The following is a 27988-nucleotide window of genomic DNA, read 5'->3' as shown; positions in this document are numbered from 1 at the left end:
TTTGAAAATGAGTCGTTCTGTCGATAATTTGAGGAAAAATGTAAAAATTATTAATCTTATTGGAAAAATGAAATATCTATTGGAAATTACTCAGAATTTTGATTTAAAAGTTAATAAAAAGTGATTAAAAAATCGATTAGGCTGTAAATTTCTTTGTATATATGTACTTACATATAATGATATGTCAATTCGCTAAATTGAAAAAACAACTACAATCTAATTTTATAATGCTTTTTTTGGTACATTGGCATCCTTCAACAATTTACAAATTATTAAGTGGTGAATTTAGTAATAAAGCTCTCTTTTAAAAATACAAATACATAATTCTTTCTCACAATGTTGAATTTCTTTTTGTAAACATATACGCTTAACAAATTCTTAGTTGTCCTTTCTTTTCCACAGCTAAATGTGCTTTTTTTTAAATTTCAAATTTAAATAAGTGGAATATTGATATAAATAAAATATATTGGATAAATGTACTACATACGTATATGTGTATAAATATCCTTTTTTGAATTTATCAGTATATAAATTATATGGCGAGTGTGTAAAATTTTAGTCGTACATTTTCTCTGAGAAATACCGGATATTTTCTGAGTTTGTGACTAAAAACAAAAATTAGTTTTTATATTGAATGTACCAAATAATTAAATCAATATAATTTAAATAGCTACATATGTACATACATATGTATATGTTTTATTAAAAATTTTCTTTTTATTGATTTGAGAATCTAAAAAGTGAAATTTCAGCAATAAAATTAAAATAATTTTGTTTAAATAAAACATAAAATTTTAGTGTCTCAAGAATAAAGAAGGTACCTACATAATATGAATAATAATGTAATACTTATATGTATGTATGTTCATATATAAAAAAAATAATGGATACCAACTTGCCTATATTTGTATGTTCATACATACATATCTATTGAAATATTTTTAATTAGATGTTCATACATCCATACATTCATATATATTGTATGTATAATTGAATTTAGCTAAAAATATAGAATCCGACTAACGATTAAAAGGACTTTTTAAGTTTTAACTTGGATTTACAAAAATATACAATGACAACTACGGCCTTTCGTGTAAATGTTCATATGTATGTACAGTTTTACCGTTTTGTATTATATTAATCTTACAACGGTGTAGCTTATCTACATATATACACACATATCTATATAATATATAATATGTTTTTATATTTGTCATATTTTGTAAAAATGTAGTTAAAAGATATACATGTGTGTAAAAAAATTTACAAAAACGACCATACATATGTATATGTATAGATATGTAGGTGCTTACATAAAAAATTAAAAAAAAAAGTTTTTGGAAATCATAGGCATATATTATACACAATTTACATACATACATATATTTTGCAAAAGTTTTTGGAAATACATACTCACATATACATATATGCATATTTTGCATGACAAGTTATTTTGAACGAGAAAATTGTTGAATATACATATGAGATTTAAATGGAATATTTTTTAAATAAATCAGTAAATAAATATGTATGTACGTACACATGTATGCATGCATTATATAAAATACAAATAATTGGTAACCATACCTTACCTTTACGAAGTGTTTCTAGTGCTATTGTTAAATAACATTAGAAACACTTCACAAAATAGGTACCTACATTTATTTTAAATTACCTTAGATTATTTTCCTCATATGAAAGCATTGATATTCACATACTACGTGTGTACTACATGTTTTCTATTTTATTTCATTGTTTCTGCAACTATAGCCAAGAACTTATAACTTTTTAAGTTTTTACAGCTATAGAAAAAAAGTTATAATTTTCTATGTGCATATGTATGTATATGTCCGTAAATAATGATAAACCCTAAAAGCTCGTTATCTCATATACATACTTATATGATTTTTTATTCAAACTTCATTTTCATATTCAAAACAATATTGCATACGTTAAGTATGTATCTATATTACTGGATGATTTTTGACTCACACAATTTAATATTTTCAGTATCAAGTAGTTAATCTACACAATATGTAAATTAAAAAAGCAACCAACGTTATTTATTTATTGTGGGAATGATAGAGCTGCCTACCAAATATCAATTTATTCACTCTTTCATTATAAAGAAAGATAATTATGATGTCTGGGAAGTTTATTGTAGAATCAATCAACAAGTCAGCGAGAGATCGTTTAAGAAATGTTTTAAAAAATCTTTTTAATTGTTTTAAAAAATCTTTTTAATTGTTTTAAAAAATCCTTGAAAATGTTAAAAAAATTTAACAAAAATACCATTTAATTTACCATTTAAATAAAATTTTTCTTTAATAAGAAAATACATATAAGTGCAGATAGGGGTTAAATGTAACTATATCTTGATGGGTTTAACTTCTTATAGGAAAAGAAGAGTGTAGGTCAGGGCTAGGATTACTGTGCTGCTTATAATTAATTTATTGTACTGCTCTTTAAGTTAACAAAAAAGTATCTATACCTACGTAATTATTTAAAATAAAATAACTTATACCTAATATAAGTTAAATTAAATAACTACTTAATACTTATCAAAAATTAAATAAGAATATATGTACTACATACCACTCTATTAACAATTTTAACATCATTTAACACAAGCAGTGCAAGAGAAAATAGGTATATAGATTTAGAATACAAAATATAATTTCCTATTTTTTATTCGACTTAAAAAAAAAATTATTCATTCATATGCATACATGCATACATGTATGTACATAAAAAGCTTGCCGACGTAGGTTAATAATCATGCAATTTTAATTTTTATGTGTTAAGAAGTTTAACAGCACTTACTTACATTGTTTCCTTATTTATTTACTTATCAAATTCAAAACGTCTACGTAATAATATTGCATTTAAAAAAATAAAAAATAAAACTAATGTACATATTCTTCTTACATATGAGTGTATGTATAAATAAATACATAAATTTTATATAAGTACATATAAGTATGTATATATGTACTTACTATGTATATAACATACATATATTGTTACTTTTTTATATAATGTGTTTTCTACGCAGAAATTTCTGTCTAAAAGAACAATTTATTTTTTTTTTCATTTTTTATTCTTGTTTAAGGAATTTCCTACGTTTTTTATATTTATCCATGTCTCTAGGTGTGTTAGTTAACTCGGATTAATCATTATGAATTATTATATTATACTCTGCTTGTAGTAGCTATTCAATTTTAATTTTTTTTTTTAATTTCTAATATTGTTATTTCACATAATACTCGTATGTATTATGTTATTAACCTATAATTGGATTTTTACAATTATTATCCGAATATTACAGACAATAAATTTTTTAATAATAATTGGTAATAATGGTCTCTGTTATCCGTATGTTTAATTAAAAAAATTTTCATTAAATTCAAGTAATTTTGAAAGAAATAATTTTAATTATTTATAAACTAAATAAATTTATAATTATAATTTATAAGTAAAATAAAATTACATTTGTTATACTAAATAAAAAAGATGGATAAATTGTATATTAAACTAAAATATTGCGGGAGTTTTTAATATTAACGCAAGTAATTTTGCATAAATGTGCAATCGAAGCTAAAATTTGGAAATTATTTCGGATTGTTTCTTCGAATTTGAAAATTTAATACTTAAGCATTAAAAAAAAAAAAAAACAAAAATCCTTAAAAAACACACTATCAATTTTTATTTATGTACTTAATCCTTATTTACTTACAATTTTCTTTTCTTTTTATTATTATAAAATAATCGACTGATTTTTAAATAAGTATATGTACCTAGTTATTAAATAATTTAATTTTATATAACAAATTTTTTTTTTCTATTGTAGATTTTGTATAAAACTTAATCTAATCAATTTAAATCTTCATTTTGAAAAAAAAAGGCAGAATTTTTTTTTGCTTGGGAATAGCAAAATTTAAGAAGAAAGAAAGTGATCAGCTCGTGAAAAAGTAAATAATAATAAAAATAAAAAAAGTAATAATAAAAAAAAAAACACTCAAAAAAAAGCAATTTTTTTTTTGCAATAAGCAAGGAAAAGTAATAAATTTTCTAATATATTCTACAGCTAAACTCTGTTTAAAGCTCAGTTGTGTATCGCACTCCGATTTGATCGGGTCTTTTTAAAATAAGCAAAATTTGTAGCTTATAAATTGCTATTAAACAAAAAGAAAAAAAAAATTAATTAATAAAGAACACTTAACAATTATTGTGACTTGAATTGTTTAGAGGAAATTCTCGCATACTTAAATCAAAAAAAAAAAATCATTTAAAAGTAATAAATCTATAAAATTAAATTTGTTTAAAGGAAAAAATTTACTTTTATTAATATTTTAAATAATAAATTTATAACATCGGGGTGTGAAGTACGTCTAATCTTTTTAAAATAATAAATTTGTGAATTAAAATTAATCAATTAATGGACACATAAATAATTTGTTAAAAATATCAAACATATTATTGAATTTGATTAAAAAATCAAAAATAGTAGACAAATTACAAAAAAAAAAACATAAAAATTCCAGCTATTAACAAAAAGAATAAATATTGTGAAAGACATCCTTTTAAAAATAAATTAAGAAAAATACAAAAATTAAAATATTAGTAGTATACGGATTTTAATAAGTTGTTAAATTATTAAAGTATAGTTTGATTAAAAGGTAAGTAAGTTTATTTTACTCGTATTCATAAAGATATGAAATATATGTATATATTTTTATATAAATATAGAATATGTTTTTAAATAATTTTTATTCTTATTTCCAACTAAAATTAAATTCATTAATAAATTTCATTAACAGTAAATTTATTAATTCATTAACAGTATTAAAAATTAATATATGTACATATAAGTAGCACGCATACTTAACTACTTACTAATTATTGAAAAAAATTAAACTGTCAATGCAATATAACATAGAGATAATTTCATTTGGTAAAAATATACTTAAAATATTTTAATTTAATAAAAGGGTTCTTTTATTAATTTTTTGAAACCTGAAAATTAAAAACTATGCAATAAATCGCCCCTCATAAATAAATATTATACCAAAACATAATAAATTTGTGTAATTCCAAGGGTACAAATTCAATGTACACCTTTTTTGATTTAATAAGAAAAGTATGTACCTAAAATCAAATCTATTCTTCAAAGAAACATTAAAATATTTTTCAAATAACAATTAAGCCCAAACTCTTTAAATATATTACATAGTGTTTCAAAAAATGCAAAAGTCGGAAATATATGCTTATAGTACTAGCTTTTGCTAGACAGAGGTTAAGAGGACTTTGATAGTTTGTGCTAGGTTCTTAAAAAGATATGGTATTATGGTCATATCGGCTGATTTTTTTTAAACTTCTAAAACATAGGTTTCTGATTTTTATTTTTTTTACAGTTCTCCTTTAAATATTTCTAATCAATTTAAGTAGTATTAAATTTAAAATTTAGTAGATTATATATTATTATCATTAAATAAGAAGATGAATTAAAAAAATTTTCGATTTATTTAAAATTTCGATTTCAAGATTTTCGATGTTTCAAGATTTCGATTTGTATTTGCAGGGAAGTGCAAGATTTTATGAATTTGTGTGTTTAAAGTTTTAAAAAATTAATTTAAAAAAATTACTTTCTTTATATATTATTTTAGTAAATTCTATGTTTAATAAAAAACAAATTTTTAAAATTGAATAAATACACATATGCCGCATTATAAATACGTTGTATGTACGTATATATATGTTTACGTATATTTTCTCTTTGCTTTTTTTTTATAAATTTCTAAAGTAATGAATTAATAATTTATGAGTGATTAAATATTAGTTAATTATAAAATTTCTAAATTTTTCTCTTATATGTTTATTTTTTATCATTCAATTTTATCAATATGGCACATGCACATATATAAATGTATAACTAATATACATATTTATTTATCTAAATGTATATAAGTGTATACGTACGTATACGTATGTATAAATAGCAACAATTTTTTTTTTTTATTTTAAAGGTTTCACTAAAAATTAACAACAGAGCCACAAAATTGTTTTGTTAAGCAACCAAACCTCTTTTTATAGAACATCAAGTTCACTTTTCAATTATTATATTGGTTTTACAATTATAAATACATTCTAATGTACATGCTCATTATATTCTGTAAATTGTACAATTATATGGATTCATTTATTATAACAAAAAAAAAAACATAAGAGGAATGAAAATGACAAAACATTTTTAACTATTTTTAGCAAATCAAATAATTTCTTAAATTTTTCCTCTATAATTTAATAAATTATAGAGGAAAAATTTAAAAACTTATTATCTTATACTTCGAAATTAAATTCACTTGATTTTCAATCTTTTATAATACAAAAATATATTAAATAAGGCCAATTGCACTATCTGCTAAAATTTAAAATTATTGCATAAGCTGGTGTAATACCTCTATTTAACCTTAGTAAGAAATCATTTTCTAAGAAATTTTAATATTGATTTACTTACATATTTAATTTTTTATTTAAAATTTCACAGAAATTTTTATTCTACAAGTACTTAAAATGACATGCGTAAATTAAATAAAAGTATTTTTTATAAAGTATTTCAAATAAAGTCTTTATTTCTAATTAATTATTTAATAAATATGTACATGTATATATTTATTGTTAAGTAATCAATTCATTCATTGACGATTTTTTTATTCTTTATTAAATATTACTTATAAAATATAGAAAATTCTAGCTATGCAATACAAAATATTTGAAAAAAAAATATTTATTTTGTTTTATGTAATTTACTATTTGTAAAGTGTATAAAATTTAAGTATGTAAGTAAATATATGTATATATTTGTATATATAAAATATTATAAGTAAGTACAATAATATTTATTCATATTTATAATAATGTTTATATATAAGTATTTTTTTTAATATATGTATTTATTAAATGGCAAAGTTTAAATTTTATAATTTATAATTTCAAATAAAGTAAATATTTTTATAATTTGTTAATATGACTGAGAATAAAGCTTTTAGTAAAGTACATATTACGAAATTTATAAGTATTTTTAATTTTACAAAAAAAAAAAATTTACAAAATTTCAAAAAATTTCGTTAAAATTAAATTATTTCTAAAAACATACAAGATATTTTTAATAACAATATTCTTCAGAATGCATTATTTCGTATATTTCACTAAATACGCTCATAAATGTGCATTTCATACTTATATACTCACATATGTATATTATATAAATGTATACTATGTACTATGTACTTTTTACGAAAGCAACTACACAGTTTTTTTGATGGACTATATTAGTAACTATTTATTGCCCAACAAAATGTCAAAAATAAGTTTAATATACATAATATTTATGTACTTTGTAAAATATTTATGTATATTACAAAAAAATTAAGAAACTCTTGACAAATTATTAAGTACATACATATGACTTGTTTTTGATGTATTTGACACAATACTGACATAACTCAAAACTTGCACATTTGAGAAAAGAAAATTTTAAAGTTTTGGGACCAATACATTTTTCTCACTGTAAAATAATTTCTGTAAAATTATGGTACTTATATTATTTCATAGTGTATTGCAAGCGACAATTTTCAAAATAGAGCAAAATGGTGTCATGCCATTGCACAAAAAAGAAATGTTTTAATTGCTTATTTCTGTTACAAATAACTAAGAAATCTCATTTTTTTTTTTGGTTATGTCACAGTTTCAGCAGTCTTTAAAATTTTCTAAAAAATTAAAAACTAAGATATACAATTAAAAACTAAATCAGATTCTAAAAACGAGCAGACTTTAAAATTTTGGGAAAATACAGTAACTAAGTATTCTCTCTTATTTTACTATAATATGAAAAAATCCCAAAATACGTGCTTGTAACCCTGAATTTTTTTTAAATCATTGCAGTGTTTAAGTATAAAAATTTTAAAAAGTATAATTACAAAACGAAAATACAATAAATAAATTGTAATACAACTTCAAAATTAGAAAATAAATCATTTACATAAACGTACATATGTATAAGTAGGTACATACATATGTTATATAATTCAATAAAAAGAGAAAAAAAAACTGCCAAAAACGATAAGAATTTCACTGTTAGTAATTATTTTTATCACGTTGAAAGCGCATGTTACAGAAAATTCATAATTAAAGAAAAAATGCAAATGGTCTAAAATTGCGTGATCTTTTATGAAGCTTTTTTTTATACGATTCTAATGATAACATTTTATAATAAAGGTTAATAATTTTTTGTTTTAATTTATAAATGTACACCTACATATGTATGTACATACATTTCATATTGACCAAACTTTGACAAAGTAATTTTTATAACTAAGTATAATTTTTTACAGATTTATAAAATACCATGCCATTCTAGTCAAAATGTCGTATGTTTTAAAAATTATCAAGCATTAAATATAATTTAATAGGTATAAAAATCAAAATAATTTCATACTTTAATCAATAATTAAATTATACTTACCTTGCTTTTAAAAATTTGTTGCAAAAAAAAAAAAGAAATGATGTTAACAGAGCCGGTAAATAAATAAAAATTTAATTAAACCTTATCATCTTTTTTTATTTATTATTTTTTGTTGTTGTTTTTTTTTTTAAATGCCAATACTTCAATAATTTTAAAATTCTTTGAATAGATCAAGTTCAATGTCACATCATAATAATAATAATATTATATAAAAAACAACAAAAAAAACACATGTTCAATTCACAAAATTTTAATCGTATTCAATTTCTAATCAGTTGCCGTGCCGTGTTCTGCTCGTAAAACATTAGATTTTTGCATCTTTATATTTTTTTGTTTTTATATTATATTATAACATACTTATAATATTTTTCTTTTAGATGTACGTATGTATATGCATATGTATGTCGATAAAGCATTGTATTATATCGCGTGAAAATATCACCCCATCTGAATAAATGTTGAGTAAGGTAAACAATGATGAGCTCATTCTATATATGAGAACTGATAATTCGCCATCATTAATAGAGAATAGATTTTTTATTTTCTGTTTATTTTCCGTGAGATTACGATTAAATAATTTACAAAAAAAAAAGGAAAATTTTTTTTGATAGTATTATAAAATTAAATTTACTTTGATACTCGGATGTGTGCACATAATTACATATAGGTACATATATACTTTTTCTTATCTACAATATTACAATTACCAAATGTTTTGTTTCAATAAACAATCCTAAATTCTCTGTTTATTACAAATTAAATAATTTTAAATTTTACAATATTTTGTTTCATGCCTATCCTATATGATCAAAAAATTTTAATTTATTCGCATTATTTCTCAATTAATTGTGTAAGCCTTTTTTTATATTTTGATCAAAAATTGTAAGATTGATGTAAACACAGGTTAACTCAAAATATATAATGAGTTCTAACATTAAATTTTATTGTATTATTATAAAATTGTGAACAATTGTGACATCTGTGTAAAATAATAGTATGCAAGTACATCTATACCCGATAAGTTGACTTAATTGCTTATTAACTTAAGAAATTTGATTTTTACAAAAAAAAAGAAGAAAAGTGTTTTAATTTACAAAAAAGAAGAAATTCGTTTTCACGGTTATGATGAAAACAGAATAAAAGCGATTTTTGGCGACGAAATTTTAAAATTCATATACAACACTGGGTTACAAATTCATATATCCAATGGGACTGCTAAGAATGAGGTGAAATTGCCGTCACAAATTTTATGGTTCACGATTTTTTTTTTTTGGACATCATCTGTTTTCATGTTTGTGCGATACTGATATTGCGGTCCGTTGTTGGCTCATTTCGTTTTCTGTTTTTATTCTGTTTTTACACTTAGTTTTACTTCAAAATATCTTAGAGTTGTCAAAATATAAATTTCTTTCAAATTTTCTCTTTTATTTGTAAAGTAATTAACAAAAGTAAATATATGTATATATATATATACAGATGTTAGTATGAATGTAGTTATTCAGTGTCAGAAGAGTACGTTAGCGTGAAATTGCAAAGTTTTTTATTTTTATGCTATAAGTACATAATATTTTATTTTAAATAAAAATAATAACATAAGTAAATTCTTATCTATATTTATTTAAGAAAATTGTATTCTGTATAGATCTATACGTACAAATATACATATGTATGTATGAACATGTTAGATATTTTTGAAATAAAAATAAAATCAGCTGTTCTTTTGCGCAATTAAGAAAAAAAAATTTAATGAAAATAAAATTATTCATTCATTTTTGAAATATTGAATATTTAACAACGTAAAAAAGTGTTTGTGTTAAAAATTTTTAATATTATTTCTAAATTATATTACCTGATATTTACCTAAAATATTTACATATTTAATTATTAATTAAAAAAAAAGAGACTTAAACTTTTGAAAATTAAATTATTTAAAAAAAAAAAGTGCTTATTTAAAAAGAAATTCGAGTTGTTAAAGAAGAAATAGTGATTTTAGTTTCGTACATACTTACATATATGGGTGAAAATTTAAAAGTTAGCACATTTGCGTCACAAAAAAGTAAGCTTAAATAAATACTTTTTTAGAAAATAAATCAAATTTTAATTAATAAAATAAAAATTATAAAATCTTTAATTTTAAATAAAAAAAATTTTTAGATTGCAAAAGTAAGTATTTTTGGAAAATTTTGGAAAATTGTCGGAGCGCGTTTTCTGTTTTCATATAAATGAAACTTGTCACAGACCACATTTTTAATTTTCAATTTAAATTTTCATGAACTTCCCCCACAGAAGGATATATTTTAAATTACATTGCAAAATTATTTCATTATTTTTAAATAAAAATCAAAAATTAGTTTTTAAGTTTTAATTTATTTTAATGTAATTTTAACAGAAAAAAAGTGTGTCACTAGAATTGTTCAACTGCGTTACTTCAACTATGTTACATCATAAAATTTTTTAAAATTAATCATTTTTTTAAATATTTTGGCATCATTATTTGTTTTAAAGAATACGCAATAAGTCTGTTCGGGCTAGTGGTGAATGTTGTTCCAAACACATCGCTGGAGATAGTTTGAATTTTTTTTGCCGTGAATGTAAAACGCTTTTTTCAACTGTGTTACGTGGTTTTTGTTTAAATATTTTTTTTAAAAATTCAAAAAAGTGGCATATTATTAAGCAAACCAAGTAAACTAACCAACTGTATACTTTAAAATGCAAAAATATGTTGTAGTTTTATGTTAATATATTTTTTATTTTAAAATATTCTACTGCGTTACTGTTCAACTGTGTTACTAAATTTGAGTAACACTACTGAAGACATGGTAAGAAAGTTGATTTTTAAGGCAGTTTACTCTAAGTTGGTGAATAAAGTCTTAATAATTTTACATACAAATAGGCGATAACATATTTTATTGATTATTATACAAAATGCCACTATCTATTTATATTTTAAATATGTATATTGTTAAAAATGCAAATGAAAAACTTAACCGAATATATACAACTTCATCGAGAGGAAAAAAGTTAATATCTTAGCATATTAAACAACAGCATGAAATTTACTGTTTTTGTTTTAATTTTTTTTGTTAATATACTGAAGACTGAATCAAATTTTTCAACAGTGTTACTATATTTTCCACTGCGTTACTGTGTTGTCACAAAAAAAATCAAAAAAAAATATTGTTTTAAACTTTTTTCTTCAAATTTAAGCTCTTAATTTTTTTGTTATGGACATTTTTAGAATAAAAAATTAATTTCTAAAGCAGTTATGTAAAAATTCCTGCAAGAAAAAAACTATTAAATAGTTTTATTTTAAAAATAAAAACTTTAAATTTAAAATTAGTAACACAGTTGAAATAACTTATAATTTATTTTTTTATAAAAATGATTTTTCAATATTACAGAATAAATTTATTTATAACTTTAATTACAAATGAGAGTAAAATATGAAAATAATAATTTCCATTGAAGAGATCGAAAAATTTAAGATATTTTTATCGGTAACGTAGTTGAACTAAATTCAAACCTGAGCTTACTTTTTTGGTTATAATTTCTAAAATATTTACAAAACCTCCGGACCACTTGAGGAGATTGTACATTATATATTAGGCAACTATAAAAAAATTATTTTAATAAAAAATTCTAAAAAAATAATTTGGAAAAAAAAAAATTCATTTGTGCAAACTTTTAAATTTTGACCCATATACGCATATATATGCATGTACACGTGGTTAAGTAAATAATAACTTTTAAATTTTTTTAAGTACGTATGTACGCAGGTATTTACTTATGACAATTTGAAAATATTATATAAATTTTTGTGAAGTGTGAAACAATATTTTTAATAAGTTGTTTGTAAGATTATTTTTATATGCTAAATTGGAAAATTGATTTTGTATTTAATATTGAATTGAATGCTTGCATGTACATATTTTTATGTACATATGTAAAAAAAGTATACTAATTAGTCATGCATAATCATTGCTACTAATTTTGATTATTTTGCTCCGAGTCAAATTCTTAACAAAACTTATTTAAGTTTAAAATAAAATGAAGAAATTGTTGAAAAGAACTTACTGGTCCCCTATTTTGAACGAAAATTTAATTATTCTGTAAAATTTATTTATTTAGAAATTGTTTAAATCAAAAACAATTTTTTTTTTGTTTGAACAATACACAAAAATATTTCACATATTTTTAACTAAATGATGATCAGCATTGTGCTGCATTTAAATTTTTAAATTAATATTTTTAAATTTTTGCAGCAATGTAAATTTTTATAAGAATTTTTTGTTTTATTATCCCTTTGATGGCGAATCAATACCAATATTGATATACGTGTACGTGTATTAATGTGTGTTTAAATGTACATATGTATATGATTGGGAAATAATTTTTTTAATTAACTAAAATGTTTTACTTCCAATAGATAGTATTTACTTATACGTAACATTATTATCGATTGTTTATCTAGAAGAGTTTTATTTAATTCTTTTTAATATAAGAATTTGTACATATTATATACATATGTAAAATACATATATATATTAAGTGTGCCTAAACTAGTTTATTGCGTGTATAAGTATATTTTTAATTCAACGGCACTTACACCATCTAGAATAATCGATAATTTAAGTTCAAGTTTTTCTACTTTATAAACAACACATTTTTTAAATAAAATTATACAATAACTAAATATTATGTATACAAAATTAATATAATTGCACTGATTATATTACATTTTAGTTTTAATTTGAAATTATATCCTTGACCTTTTTATACATGCATACATAGATATTTTGTATAGTTATTGTTATTATATTTATTATACAATTTGAAATTATTTTTTGTATTTGTTGATTTAGAAAAATCAGACAATTTTATATATTAAATATTAGAATAAATGCAAAATTTATTCAACAATATAATTAACTTTTCAATACTATTAATTAAAAGTGATCCTGACGTAAATATATTTGTAATATAGTTACAAATAATATATGTAGGTATTTACTAATACTTGTGTACTTAAGTAGTTGTCAGCGAAAGTAATAAGTGCATATTATTAGATATTACGAGTATAATATAGTTTATAGTATTAAAAATATTTTGTACAGTGACACAAAATTATGACGTCGTTGCCTAAAAAACACTTACATATTCTAATTTTTCAATTCATTTTGAAATTGCACTTTATACTAAGTAAATCTTTAAAAAGTATCAATCTCACTTAAGAAAAGTAGTACCTTATTTAAAAATTTATTTCCGCATTTACATTAATTTTTCAATTATTTTTCCAATTTCTTTATTTTGGAACTAAAATGCTTAAATCTATTTAAAGTTATTAATGTCAGTGTATGTATTTTTATATTAAATATTACAAATCATTCAAATTACGCAACTTAAAATATTAGAATGTAAAAAAAGTAATTAATAAAAAGCGCGTGAAAGTACAATGTTTATATTTGAGAAAATAAACAAACAATATTATTTAGTTTGTACTACTCTCCGCTTTGCAATTAATAATGGAGGTATTGTAATGGCAATGTCAGATTTCACATAACGATGTGTAAAATATATTTCTTGCTTATTGTACGGTATATTTGGAGAATTGTTACTCTGTCGGCCGCTGCAGTCGTGTATTTCAATTTGGTAATAAATTAAATTCGATAAAATTTTTGTACTCATAAATTTTTTTCATTCATTAATTAGCTTTCAGGCTATGTCAAGTATCAGAAACTGGATTTTTACCACTACCCGATTTCATATAAAATATTATTTTTTGAAAAAAATTTAATAAACTTTAACGAATCTTTACATTTAGAAATAAGTCTTACAATGCGTCATACCATCTCTTTTTCAAGGAGATCAAATGCCAGAAACAGGGCTTGCCATGCAAATCTATAATTTATCTGTGGTAGTTTTGCAAGAAATTAACTAGTAAATTTATTTAGAATATCAGGAAACCAAACTTTTACTGTATTTTGATTTTACAGTTTTGACAGCATCTAAGGAGCTGATTATTTTAAGTTTTACGAAGGCATTTTTTAACTTCATGCGATCGTATCCCAAAAAGTGAAGGCTTTGTTAAAAACCAGATTGACCATTTGCTAGTTATATTAACATTAGCGAAGTTAGGATTTAAAATATACATTCACATTCATATATGTACATACATATATGTAAATGCTTAAAGGATTTTTTCATAATTTTATGAATAGTTTTCTCTAAATTAATAAAAATAAATTTTATTGGAATTTATTTATTAAATTAATAAAAATATATAATGTTGTAGATTGTGTGCTGATCATATCACAATATTTTCTAAAATAAGTTAAACACTATTGCAAAAGGTAATAGGTAGTGTATATACTTAATTAACAATATAATTAACTTGACAATCCAATTTAGTACTATAATTATTTTAGAATGTAACATTGTGTGAATAAATTTGTAGAACCAGTTTTAATATATTATAAGGCAGTTTTCTAATTCTCGAATAGTAATATGTAATAATAAAGTGTAAATCAATGACACTTAACAATATAAGTATGTGGTATATTAATAATTTTTCAAATTTGTTTTATATAATTAAATGTAATAAACAAATTATTGTATGTTTACAGTATTTTATGACAATTTGATATAAGTATGTACATACATATAAGTCATTCTTTTATGCATTTATATAAGTACATATATATATATATACAAAACCATATGATTTTATATGTGTATAAAATATAAAAATGCATATAAATTCATATTTACGTGTATCTACATATTTTGTTTTTCAGTAATTTTCTTTATGGAGAAATTATCTTTCCTTATTCCTAAACAGTTACAACAGTTACGTAAAATTAGCCCTTAATAAATATTCTTTCGTTTCAGAATGGAGTATTTAATACTGTCTATAAACGAAAAATATTAGAGCTAGATATTTCTAATTGGATTATTAAAATAATTCATTAAAAAATATTAAATTTTCATTTGTATAAAGAGCAATAGGTCAATTTGTTTAAAAAACCGCTCAAGTTTTCTTATACATATATACATATGTATATGTATGTACATATTTCACGTATGTATGTATGTATGTAATTCAAAAAAATTTGAGCCCACAGTTTTCTTGATTATTAAATAAAATCAATTTAGTCATTTATTATTATGTTTTCCTTTGAGGTCGTGAGGTATTCCTACTATCGTAAAAGGGTTAATGTCATTATATTATAGAGCTTGCCTTGATTTTCAACAAATTCTCATTTTAAAATTTCAAAAAGTTCCAATTTGAAAATCAATTTTATTTGTAAGACATATTCATACTAATTTCCTTTTGCAACATCTACAATTTTTCGCTTTTCATAAATTGTTTGCCGTAATAGGCAAACTATCAATAGAATAATTTTTCACAAACCACAATTTATATTCACATACAATATGTAAATATACATATGTACATAAATATGCACATTCATACATGTGTAAGTTACTTTTCCTATTTTACTTCAGTTAAAAAATTCTACATTTTGAGTTTTTCTTCGTTAATACTTACATACATATTTTGTTAGTTACTTTTTTTTTTAAATTCTGAAAAAAATTTCTAATTTACATACACATCCAAATGTACTTATATAACACGTTTTTATTAAATGTGACGTAATTTTGTATCGCCTGACTTTTCAACTGATATTTTTTTTTCTGTTATTACTATGAATATTAAATACTTCTCACACATTTATTTATAAGATTTATATTATACTTCCATACTTGAATATACCTGTATGTAAATACATGTATATATGCACATAAAATTAAAGTGACCAGTTTTTTTGTTTTCTAATCACAAATTTTATGATTTCAAAATAAAGCTTGAATACTAAATTTTTGTTTATTGGTTCATTACTGTATGTTTTATAGATGTAAATCTTATTAGCGTCTTAGATTTGAGTTCAATTTATTGCTCAAGATACCCATCAGCTTGCTATGCGCAGTTTGTAAAGGGATCGATCTTTTATTTGGTATATCAGTAAAACATAACTTGATTTTTTTGGTATAACCATTTTTTTTATATAGAACCTTTGTTTTTCATATTCAAATGTAAATTTAATGCTACAACAACTCTAAAAACACACGATCCATCTGTTGTAAATTAAAAATAATATTTCGACCTATCGAAAAAACATAACGTAACTGTAAAGATAATCTATGCATTTGTTCAATGTACTCATAAATAATTTGATCATGTAAATAGAATGAAAATATTATTTGCTAATATTTATGTACTAAGTACATTTGAATTTACATATTTTTAATATAGAGTCATAAACAAAATGATACAAACAAAACAAAACTGTTTTTTTTTTACACGTTTGGCCACTGTATCATTTTATACAATTATATGTATGTATGTATGTATGTAAAATAATGTAATGTTTATATGATAAGATATTTTATTGAATACTAATGGTGTATGTATTGTATTCCTATTATAAGTATTAAATTTACAATAATGACTAATTTATACAGAAAAAAATTGTTTAAACCGTTCGTAAGTACTAAATAAAAAATTTTCTGATTCAACTTCAAACGTTTTCTTTTTAATTTGTTTTCTGTTTTTTTTTTCTGATAGCAGCAAAAATTTGCGAATAATAGAGGTATGACTATAATACATATTAAAAATTTCTCAAATTTGCCGTTATTAATTTTTTTTTAATGATAACACCCAATTTTTCCATATAAAATTACACTATACAATGGCAACTATCTTTGATAGTTCATTTCTTAATAATAATATCAAAAGTTAATGATAGTTTCACAAAAACTTAAATGAACAATGATGACAGGTTCCTATGTTCCATGTTTTTGATTGCAATTTCTAGGAATCTTTTATTAGGGGTGCCAAATTATACACTTTCATTCATTTGCTATACATATTATGTACTATATTTTATATACATGTACGTATGTATATATGTATATATGTGTATGTTTCCATATGTATATGAAAAGTTTTGCCGGTAAATAAAAAATTATTTATTTTGAGTTTGTGTGCGATACAAAAAAATTTAAGATCATACGATCGTAAAAAAAGCGTTGTTTAAAATACAAAAGTATTTTAATATATATATATATATGCATGTATATATATATATGCATGTATATATTAAGTTTTACTATAACGTTGGTTTTTTACTTTAACAAAAAAATATGTAGGGTAACACAAAAACTTTCTTATAAGAATTTGAGAAAAATATAATATATTTTTTTCATATAATATATATACGAAACATATGAGGGAACGTATATATACATATGTATGTATGTGTGTAAAATTTAAAATATGATTAATATACTTACCGCAAAACAGACCATGTCAATCACTCAATGTAATTTTTTTAAGAGTTCAAAACTTGGGGAAACCACTTTTTTATGATTTGTTTTTGTTTTAGTTTGCATAAAATTTTTATGTTTATACTTTTTGCCATAAGGTATATACATACATATAATGTATACAAAAAAATAATTATATATGTAGTTATAAGAAGTTAGTTTTATATTTCTATAATATTGAACTTGAAAATCACGCCACAACTGTTTATTGTTTATTTTGTTATTTTGTATTGTATTACACACGTCCATACTTTTGTATATGAATGAATGGTTGATTACTCGTGTTCGTTATTCATAATATCGCTATACTTATTAATATATTTTAGCAAATTAGGAAAAAAGAAGAATAAGTGCATGTATATACATACATATACTCGTATAAGTATGTACATGTATGGATGTACATTAATTTACCTACATAATCTTTTAACAAAATTTGTGGTAAAATATAATTTTATATAAAAGCACGGTATAAATTGTATGCATGAGATACTTATGTACATACATACATACATATATATGTAAAAGAAAATAACAGAAAAAAAAACGCTTCTTTTAGCTAGAAAAAATTTGAACAGGCCATTGAAAAAGATGTTTTCGTAATAGTGAAATGTTTTGTAAAATGTATATACACACATGTACATATATGTACATATGTATATATGTATGTACATATCAGGTGATTTTTGTTTTCAAAATAAAAATATTGTTTAAAGGTAATCAAATACATTCTCATTTTTTATGTATGTAGGTATACATACATATGTATTCTTGTAAGTATGAATAAACATACATACATATCTGTACATATCATGCGAAAACTATTTTTTTATTTTAAAAATTTCTAATCGGCCGTTGCACAGTTTTTAAGATGAAAATTAATTACCCATCAGAAATTAATCACCTTTCCCTTTTTCTTTTATGTGTGCCAAAAACTTAAGGTACAAATTGAAGGTAATTTTAATGCTTAAATAGCCATTAAATTATTGTATGGATTATATTATTGTAAGGAAATTATTGTAAGGAAATAGAAAGAATTTTTTCGTTAATTAAAAAAATTCTCTTATATTATTCTAATTTTTTTTCTACTTTAATCTTTAGACTAATACTTATGCCTCCCTAATACCAAAAATTTTATATGAAAATGTAATGCAAATAATAACTGTAAAAGTTTCTTTTAAAATTTACAAAAGATATTTGTGTCCATATACAATAATTTTATATAAATTTTTATATACAAATACAAGTTAAGTAATCATGTACATATTTACATTATGTACAAAAAATCATGCATGTACGAGTACCAAAAATTACATAACATACATATACTAATATGGTCTTACGTTATTCATTAGCATTTCTATGTTGTATTAAGGCATTGACAAAAATGCAATTGTTATTATTTTATTGATGAATAAAACACACAATACATTTCCTTATTAATTCCAAGATAAAATTCTATAAAGCTTATTTATACTCTACTTTTTCTTTGCAAATTTCAATGTAAAAATTAAGTAGATTTTGATTTTATATTCAAAGTATCTTACTTGTTAATTTCATAGGAATTATTTATATAAATTACATTGCAAACGATTTATGTTCGGCTCTTGAATTTCGATTAGTATAAGAAAAAAAAAGTTATTAATTTTTATCACATTAAATTAAAATAAACTATGTAAATTTACATATCATTAATGTTTTCGTTTTTCCTTTTCAGATTTGATAAAACAGAGTCAAAGACTTTAAGTTCAAAAAGAAAGGAAAACTTTTAAAATACTAAACACGATACACTTAAACGGAATCGATATTAATCAACAAAACATTTCAACTCCAACTCAGTCATCATCGATAACAAATTCTGGAGGAAAACGTTCAAACAAAAGGAAAAAACGTCGAAACAAAATCAAACAACAGCAGCAAGAACAATTGCAGCAAGAACAATTATCGGGAATCAGCAAAAATTCTCAAATAACAGTCAATATGCCAGCCCGCTTTGCAGAAGAAGTAACAACTGACAGTAGAGTTAATGTGTCCCCTTCCGCCATGGACCTCGGAAGTGGACACTATAACAATAACAATATTGGAACGACGACAAATGGAACACATAATTTTAGACGTTTTTCTCCAATAACTGATGAGGTTTGTATTACAGGAGTATCCGGACGTTTTCCAGAAAGTTCAAATATTGCAGAATTTCGTAAAAATTTATTTGATGGCGTTGATATGGTTAATGATGAACCTCGTCGTTGGGATAAAGGCATCTATGATCTGCCAGAACGGATGGGTAAAATAAAAGATGAAGATTTAGCTAATTTTGATGAACAATTTTTTGGTGTACATCATAAACAAGCTGATTATATGGATCCGCAAGTACGAATGTTGTTAGAAGTATGTTATGAAGCAATTTTTGATTCTGGTGTAAATCCGCAAGAATTACGAGGAACACGTACTGGTGTTTATATTGGAGCTAGTAATTCCGAAACAGAACAATATTTTTGTGCTAATCCTGATCGTGTTAATGGATATGGTTTAGTTGGTTGTTGTAGGGCTATGTTTGGTAATCGTGTATCGTTTTGTTTTGATTTAAAAGGGCCAAGTTTTGCAATTGATACTGCTTGTTCCAGTTCCATTCTTGCATTGGACCGTGCATTTGCGGATATAAAAAGTGGTGTTACTGACGCTGCTCTTGTCGCTGGTTGTAATGTAAACTTTAAACCCATGAACTCCTTACAATTCAAAAGGCTAAACATGTTGAGCTCACATGGAACTTGTAAAGCTTTTGATGTTGACGGCAGCGGATATGTTCGTTCGGAAGCTGTTGGGGCAATTTTCTTACAAAAATCAAAAGATGCTCGTCGAATTTATTCTACAATACTAAACGTTCGAACAAATACAGATGGTTATAAAGAAGAAGGTATAACATATCCTGACGGAAAAATGCAAAATCAATTAATACGAGAAACTTGTGAGGAAATCGGTTTGAACCCACAGGATGTTTCATATATTGAAGCCCACGGAACAGGAACAAAAGTTGGTGATCCGCAAGAAGTAAACTCAATTGCAGATTTCTTTTGCAAGGATCGTACAACTCCTTTATTAATTGGTTCAGTAAAATCGAACATGGGTCATTCTGAGCCAGCTTCCGGTATTTGTTCTATTGCAAAAATTTTAATCGCCATGGAAGCGGGTGTTATTCCAGCAAATTTGCATTATAAAACACCAAATCCAAATTTATATGGTATAATGGAGGGAAAGTTAAAAGTTGTGGACAAAAATATGCCATGGAATGGTGGAATTGTTGCGATGAACTCTTTCGGTTTTGGAGGAGCTAATGGTCATGTTATTTTAAAATCAAATCCAAAACCAAAAATGGTATCTCCAAAAGAAGGACCAGCAAAACTAGTCATTTGTTCTGGTAGAACCTCTGATGCTGTTCAGAAACTTCTTGACGAAGCTAATGAAAATAAATACGATGAAGAATATATTGGCATGCTTAATGAAATTCATAAAATAAACATTCCACAACATAAAGTTCGTGGTTATGCTGTTTTAAATGACAAAGGAACAGGTATGCGTGAAGTTTTGGATGGAGTTTCTGACAAACGCCCAGTTTGGTTTGTTTATACTGGAATGGGTAGTCAATGGGCACACATGGCTAATGATTTAATGAAATTTGATGTTTTTCGTGAAAGTATATATCGTTTAGCGGAAGTTTTGCGTCCAATGAACGTTGAATTAATTGATATTTTAACTAAGCACGATGATAAAGCGTTCGATATTGTTTTAAATTCATTTGTTTCAATCGCTGCTATGCAGATTGCTTTAACTGATTTGTTAACGAGTCTTAATATTTGTCCAGATGGTATTATTGGGCATTCAGTTGGTGAATTAGGTTGTGCTTATGCTGACGGTTGTTTTACACCTGAGCAAACAATTTTGGCGGCTTATTGGAGAGGAAAAAGTATTGAAGATACAAAACTAATCAAAGGGGGAATGGCAGCTGTAGGTATGACTTGGGAAGATTTAAAGAAAACTTTACCTCCAAGTGTCATACCAGTTTGCCACAATAGCGTAGATAGTGTAACAATCTCTGGTCCAGAAGAAGACACTTTAAAGGTTGTTGAAAAATTGAATGCTGATGGGATTTTTGCAAAATCAGTCAAGTCATCAGGCTACGCTTTCCATAGTCAATATATTGCCGACGCTGGACCAAAATTACGCAAAAGTTTAGATAAGATTATTCCAACTCCTAAAAATAGATCATCCAGATGGATAAGTACAAGTATACCTGAAAGTGCATGGAATACCCCTATTGCTAAGCAAAGTTCAGCTGCGTATCATGTAAACAATTTATTATCTCCTGTTTTGTTCTATGAAGGTCTTCAACACATTCCAGAAAATGCAATATGCATTGAAATCGCCCCACACGGCCTGTTGCAAGCCATTCTTAAGCGTGCTCTAGGACCAAATGTTTCAAATATAAGTTTAGTAAAACGTGGACACGAAAATAATCACGAGTTTTTATTAAGCAGTATTGGCAAGTAAATACTTGTAATTTTGAATTAAAAATGGAAGTAGTTATTCAATTACTTTCTATCTACACTAGGTTTTATGCCGTCGGTGGACAACCACAAGTGACGAAACTTTTCCGTGCTGTGAATTTTCCTGTTGGCAGAGGTACGCCCATGTTGAATTCGGCAGTTGTTTGGGATCATAGTCAAAAATGGTTTGTCGCCAGTTTTAGAAGTGAAAGTAAGTTCTTTGTTTTGTTTATTTGAAAAATATTTAAAGCATGTATTCAATACATATTAAAATTATTATCCTTTTCGAAATTAATTACAGAAAGTGGTGGGGAAACGGCTGTTGAAATTAATTTGGAAAATGAAGACTATTCGTTCATTTCCGGACATACAATTGACGGCCGGATTTTATTTCCTGCAACTGGTTATATGACTTTAGCTTGGAACACATATTCTAAATTAAGAGGAAGTGAATTAGTTCGTACCCCCGTAGTATTTGAGAATTTGGTTTTCCATCGAGCAACAATCATTAACAAAAGTCAACCAATCAAATTTGGAATTAACTTCTTGGATGGTACTGGAAATTTTGAAATTTGCGAAAGTGGTAGTTTAACAGTTTCAGGAAAAATAACAGTACCGGAAAATATTGAGGTAGAAGAACTTCCTTTGGCTCCATTAGAGGCTGATAAATCATTTATGTCCCTTTCAACTAATGATGTCTATAAAGAACTTAGACTACGAGGTTATGACTATGGCGGACTATTTCAAGGAGTTGCAAAGTCAGATTTAAATGCAAGAGTTGGTGAATTGAAGTGGGATCATAATTGGATAAGTTTTATGGATACGATGCTTCAATTTGCTATAATTGGTAAAGATTTAAGAGAACTCTATTTACCAACACGTATAGAAAAAGCTGTTCTTAATCCAATGAAACATTTAAAAGTGATCGAAGAATCACTTTCTGAAAATAAAACTTTACCAGTGTATATGTATAAAGATATCAATGTAATTAAGAGTGGAGGCATAGAAATGCGGGGCTTAAAAGCCACAATGGCTCCCCGACGTTCAGGTACACAAAATGCACCAACTTTGGAAAAATACATTTTTGTACCACAACAGAATGTAGCTGAACTAAATGAAAATTCTGAAAAAGCACGTCATCTAGCAGTTAGCACTGCCGTCAGAATGGTAATGGAAAATTCAGAGAATGCTCTCAAAATTAAGGTCGTTGAATTAGAACATGGCCGTGTAGTTGAAAATCTTTTATCACAAACAGTTCTTGCAACCATTGAGGGGGAACCATTACTGGCAGCTGATGTCGCTGTTGCTACAATTAATCAAGTTGAACAATACACAAACATGCTAGGTGATAGTGGAATACGAGTTATCAACAAAAATATTGCTGAATCTCCAGTTGAACAAAATTGTCATTTGATTTTAGGAGCTGATATTCTTTCGAGAGCAGATAATAAAGTTGTTATTGAAAACATGATTGCAAGTGTTAAAATTAATGGGTTCTTATTATTTGAAGAAAATTCTGCAACATATCAGAAGGTCGGAAAAGAATTTTTGGGAAAATTCCGTTTAACAGTTATACAAGAGCAAAAATGTGGACAAAAAATATTTATACTAACACGACCAATTTGCGATATTGAAAGTCGCAAAAAATCTGTAATCTATTTAACTGAAAATAATTTTAAATGGTTAGATAACTTGAAAACTGCTCTAGCATCTGCTGAAGCCGAAAGCAAATATTTATACTTAGTAAGTCAAGGAGAAGAATTATTTGGAGCCCAAGGTCTAATGAATTGTATTAAAAATGAAGCTGGTGGCAAATACGCTAGATTGTATTTCATCCAAGACAACAAAGTGGAAAACTTTAGCTTTGATTCTGTTTTTTATCGAAATCAACTCGAAAAAGATTTAGTTTCCAATGTTTTCAAAAATGGAGCTTGGGGAACATTTAAACATATTAAAATTGAGTCTCAGTCTGAACTTCCAACATTACAAGTTGAGCACGCTTATGTTAATGCCCTAGTTAAAGGTGATTTATCAAGTTTAAAGTGGATTGAAGGTCCGTTAGCGCGTCAACAAACAAACTCGAAATCAAGTAACGATTTGGAAATGTGTACTGTTTATTATGCACCAATTAATTTTCGTGATGTCATGTTAAGTTCTGGTAAATTATCTGCGGATGCTTTACCTGGTGATTTGGCACAACAGGATTGTGTTTTGGGATTGGAATTTGCAGGGCGTGACAAATCTGGAAACCGAATCATGGCCATGGTACCGGCCAAATCTCTTGCCACAACTTGTTTGGCAAGCAAGCGTATGATGTGGAAAGTTCCCGAAAACTGGAGTATGGAAGAAGCATCTACCGTCCCTTGTGTATATTCTACTGTCTATTATGCCTTAGTTGTCAGAGGTCAAATGAAACGCGGTGAAAAAATTCTTATTCATGCAGGCTCTGGCGGTGTGGGTCAAGCTGCGATTTCTGTTGCTTTACATCACGGACTAAGTGTGTTTACAACTGTTGGTAGCAAAGAAAAGCGTGACTTTTTGTTAAAACGCTTTCCAAAACTAAATGAAAGGTATATTGGCAATTCACGTGATTCATCCTTTGAACAAATGGTAATGCGAGAAACGCAAGGTCGAGGAGTTGATTTAGTGCTGAATTCATTGTCAGAAGAAAAGTTACAAGCATCTGTTAGATGTTTAGGTTTGAATGGCAGATTTTTAGAAATAGGGAAATTTGACTTGAGCAATAATAATCCTTTGGGTATGTCAGTATTCCTTAAAAATACATCATTTCATGGTATTTTACTGGACTCTGTTATGGAAGGAGAAGAGGAAATGCAAAATCAAGTTGTTAATTTAGTTGCAGATGGCATTAAAAATGGTGCTGTCCAACCACTACCAACTTCAGTATTTAACGAACATCAAATAGAACAAGCATTTAGATATATGGCTTCGGGAAAACATATTGGAAAAGTTGTTATAAAAGTGAGAGATGATGAGCAAGAAAAAGTTATAAAACCAGCTTTAAAATTAGTAAATGCTCTTCCAAGAACTTATATGCATCCAGAAAAAAGTTATATTGTTGTTGGTGGTCTTGGTGGTTTTGGCTTGGAATTAACTAACTGGTTAATTGCTCGAGGAGCTAGAAATGTGGTATTAACAAGTAGAAGTGGCGTGAAAACTGGATATCAAACATTAATGATTCAACGTTGGCGTGGAAAAGGAGTTAAAGTTTTAATTGACACAAATGATGCCACGACGAAAGATGGATGTCAGAAGCTATTAGAAAATTCCAATCGTTTGGGACTGATTGGCGGAATTTTCAATTTGGCTGCAGTGCTTCGAGATGATATTATTGAAAATTTGACGGAAAAAGATTTTGCTGCTGTTTGTATGCCAAAAGTCAATGGAACGAAATACTTAGATATTTTATCAAGAACGATGTGCCCAGAATTAGATTATTTCATATGTTTTTCAAGTGTTTCATGTGGTCGTGGAAATATTGGTCAAACAAATTATGGTCTGGCTAATTCCGCTATGGAGAGAATTTGTGAAAATCGTCAAGCATCTGGTTTTCCTGGTATGGCAATTCAATGGGGAGCCATTGGAGATACTGGTTTGGTTATTGAAAATCTTGGTGATAATGAAACAGTAATCGGTGGAACACTACCACAACGTATGAGTTCCTGTCTTCAAACAATGGATATATTTTTGCAACAACCGCATGCTGTATTAGCATCAATGGTCGTAGCTGAAAAAAGAAAATCCGATTCATCCAGTGGTGTGAGCTTATTTGCATGTGTAGCAAATATATTAGGATTGCGGGATGTAAAAAATCTTCAAGACACAGTAACATTAAGTGATTTGGGAATGGATTCTTTAATGGGAGCTGAAATCAAACAAACATTGGAAAGAAATTTTGACATTATAATGTCGCCACAAGAAATCCGTTCTTTGACAGTCGCACAACTTAAGACATTAGATGCTGGAGGAGCACAAGAATCAGTTCCAGATACAGTTTCAAATAAAACTACAACGACATCTGCAAATACACTAACTTTTGACAAAAATCAAGTAGTATTTTGCGCTGATTTGATACCAAAAGAACCAATAGTCTGCTTAAATGACTCAACCAAATCAAATAAAAATCCAATATTTATGATACATGCTATAGAAGGATTTGCTGATCCATTTAAAAAATTGGCAAAACGTTTAAATGTGAAGGTTTATGGTTTACAATGCACTGAAGATGCACCATTAACTTCCATTGTTGACTTAGCTAAATATCACTTGAAACAAATTAAAAAAGTGCAACCGAAAGGACCATATTCAATTGTTGGCTATTCTTATGGTGCTTTATTATCCTCTGAAATAGTTAGTCAGTTAGAAAATGAAGGAGAAACAGTTAAGTTAGTTTTATTAGATGGATCTCCAAAATATGTAACTATTTTCACAAGAACGCAATTAAGCGTAAAAGCAGGACAAGAAGATCCTTCTCCAGATATGAAACATTCTTTAGGGTTAGCATACTTTGGTTTTGTTTTGGGAAATCTTGATTATGGTGAAGTAAGTTTTAGTAGCCTTATTTTTCAACAAATTCATGATGAAGTAATTTTTGTATTTTCTAAAAATCTATATATTTTTTTAAACAGGTTATTAAAGTTCTCCTAAAAGAACCAACTTGGGACCATAAAATAAAAAAAGTTGTTGACTTGATATCAGCAAATATTGATAAATCACCTGAATTAGTAAGTATTATTTGGATTGATATTGCTATAGTAGTAATATATTAAAATTACTTCGCGCTCGTTATAACGTAACTCTTTTTTTCAGATTACAAAAACTGCAATTTCTTTTTACAAAAAACTTGAAATAGCTGTAGCATATTCCTCAGATATTCATCTCAAATGTAATGTAACCTTAATCAAACCAACAGATATTTCTGTCAATTTAGGCGAAGACTACGACTTATCAGAGGTATGTAACATTTTATATTTTGATTTATTTCGCTTTAAAAAATTAAATTATTAACCATCTCAAATTATTTTCAATTTTTTATATTTAATAAATTTTAGATTTGTTCTGGTTCTGTCAAAGTTGTTCAAGTTGAAGGCAACCACCGAACATTCTTAGAAATCGAAGAATCAGTTAAATCTATTCAATCATTGATTGAGGAAAATTTAGTTTAATTTGAACACAATGCTTGTATTTTTATATCTATACATTGTTGTAAATCAACTCTACTTATTAAAATATTAATAACATAGTTATTTTTTTAAATATTTGTATGTAATAAAATATCATCCGATTTTTGAACATATTATTGTTCTAATAGCAAAAGCTATTGTGTAAAAAAGGTCAATAATAATCTTTTAGAACTCATATATGTACAAAATTTACATGACAAGTTTTTGAGCTCCATTTTTTTTAGAAACATTATAAGATTAATCCTTTTTGATTTAATTAATTAATGAAAAAAAAAAATAAATAGAAAAATCATCCTAAAAAAGAATTAAATGGTAAAAAATTACCAAAAAAA

At 25.4% G+C, this 27988-nt stretch overlaps 1 protein-coding gene across 1 annotated transcript; it reads left to right on the top strand.

Annotated features, from left to right (window-relative positions):
• Positions 1-486: 486 nt before the first annotated feature.
• Positions 487-27769, top strand: LOC129608893 (fatty acid synthase). Its single transcript, XM_055520664.1, has 8 exons — positions 487-817; positions 3851-4679; positions 19629-22452; positions 22518-22663; positions 22754-27015; positions 27102-27197; positions 27283-27426; positions 27525-27769. Exons 3-8 carry the CDS (start codon positions 19892-19894, stop codon positions 27636-27638), a joined length of 7323 nt encoding a protein of 2440 aa, XP_055376639.1. The 5' UTR covers positions 487-817; positions 3851-4679; positions 19629-19891; the 3' UTR covers positions 27639-27769.
• Positions 27770-27988: the final 219 nt, after the last annotated feature.

This window comes from Condylostylus longicornis, unplaced genomic scaffold, assembly GCF_029603195.1.
Source record: "Condylostylus longicornis isolate FDR11 unplaced genomic scaffold, ASM2960319v2 ptg000037l, whole genome shotgun sequence".
Classification (NCBI taxonomy): Eukaryota; Metazoa; Arthropoda; class Insecta; order Diptera; family Dolichopodidae; genus Condylostylus; species Condylostylus longicornis.
Note: the sequence above shows the minus strand (reverse complement) of the source record. Positions and strands in the feature narration are given on the sequence as shown.

What these genes read in the sequence shown, in the direction of transcription:
- LOC129608893 (XM_055520664.1), top strand. Translation starts at nt 19,892, where the DNA reads ATGCCAGCCCGCTTTGCAGAAGAAGTAACAACTGACAGTAGAGTTAAT. An exon ending in TTATTAAGCAGTATTGGCAA is followed by an intron (nt 22,453 to 22,517) that starts GTAAATACTTGT and finishes TATCTACACTAG; the next exon opens with GTTTTATGCCGTCGGTGGAC. An exon ending in GAAATCTTGATTATGGTGAA is followed by an intron (nt 27,016 to 27,101) that starts GTAAGTTTTAGT and finishes TTTTTTAAACAG; the next exon opens with GTTATTAAAGTTCTCCTAAA.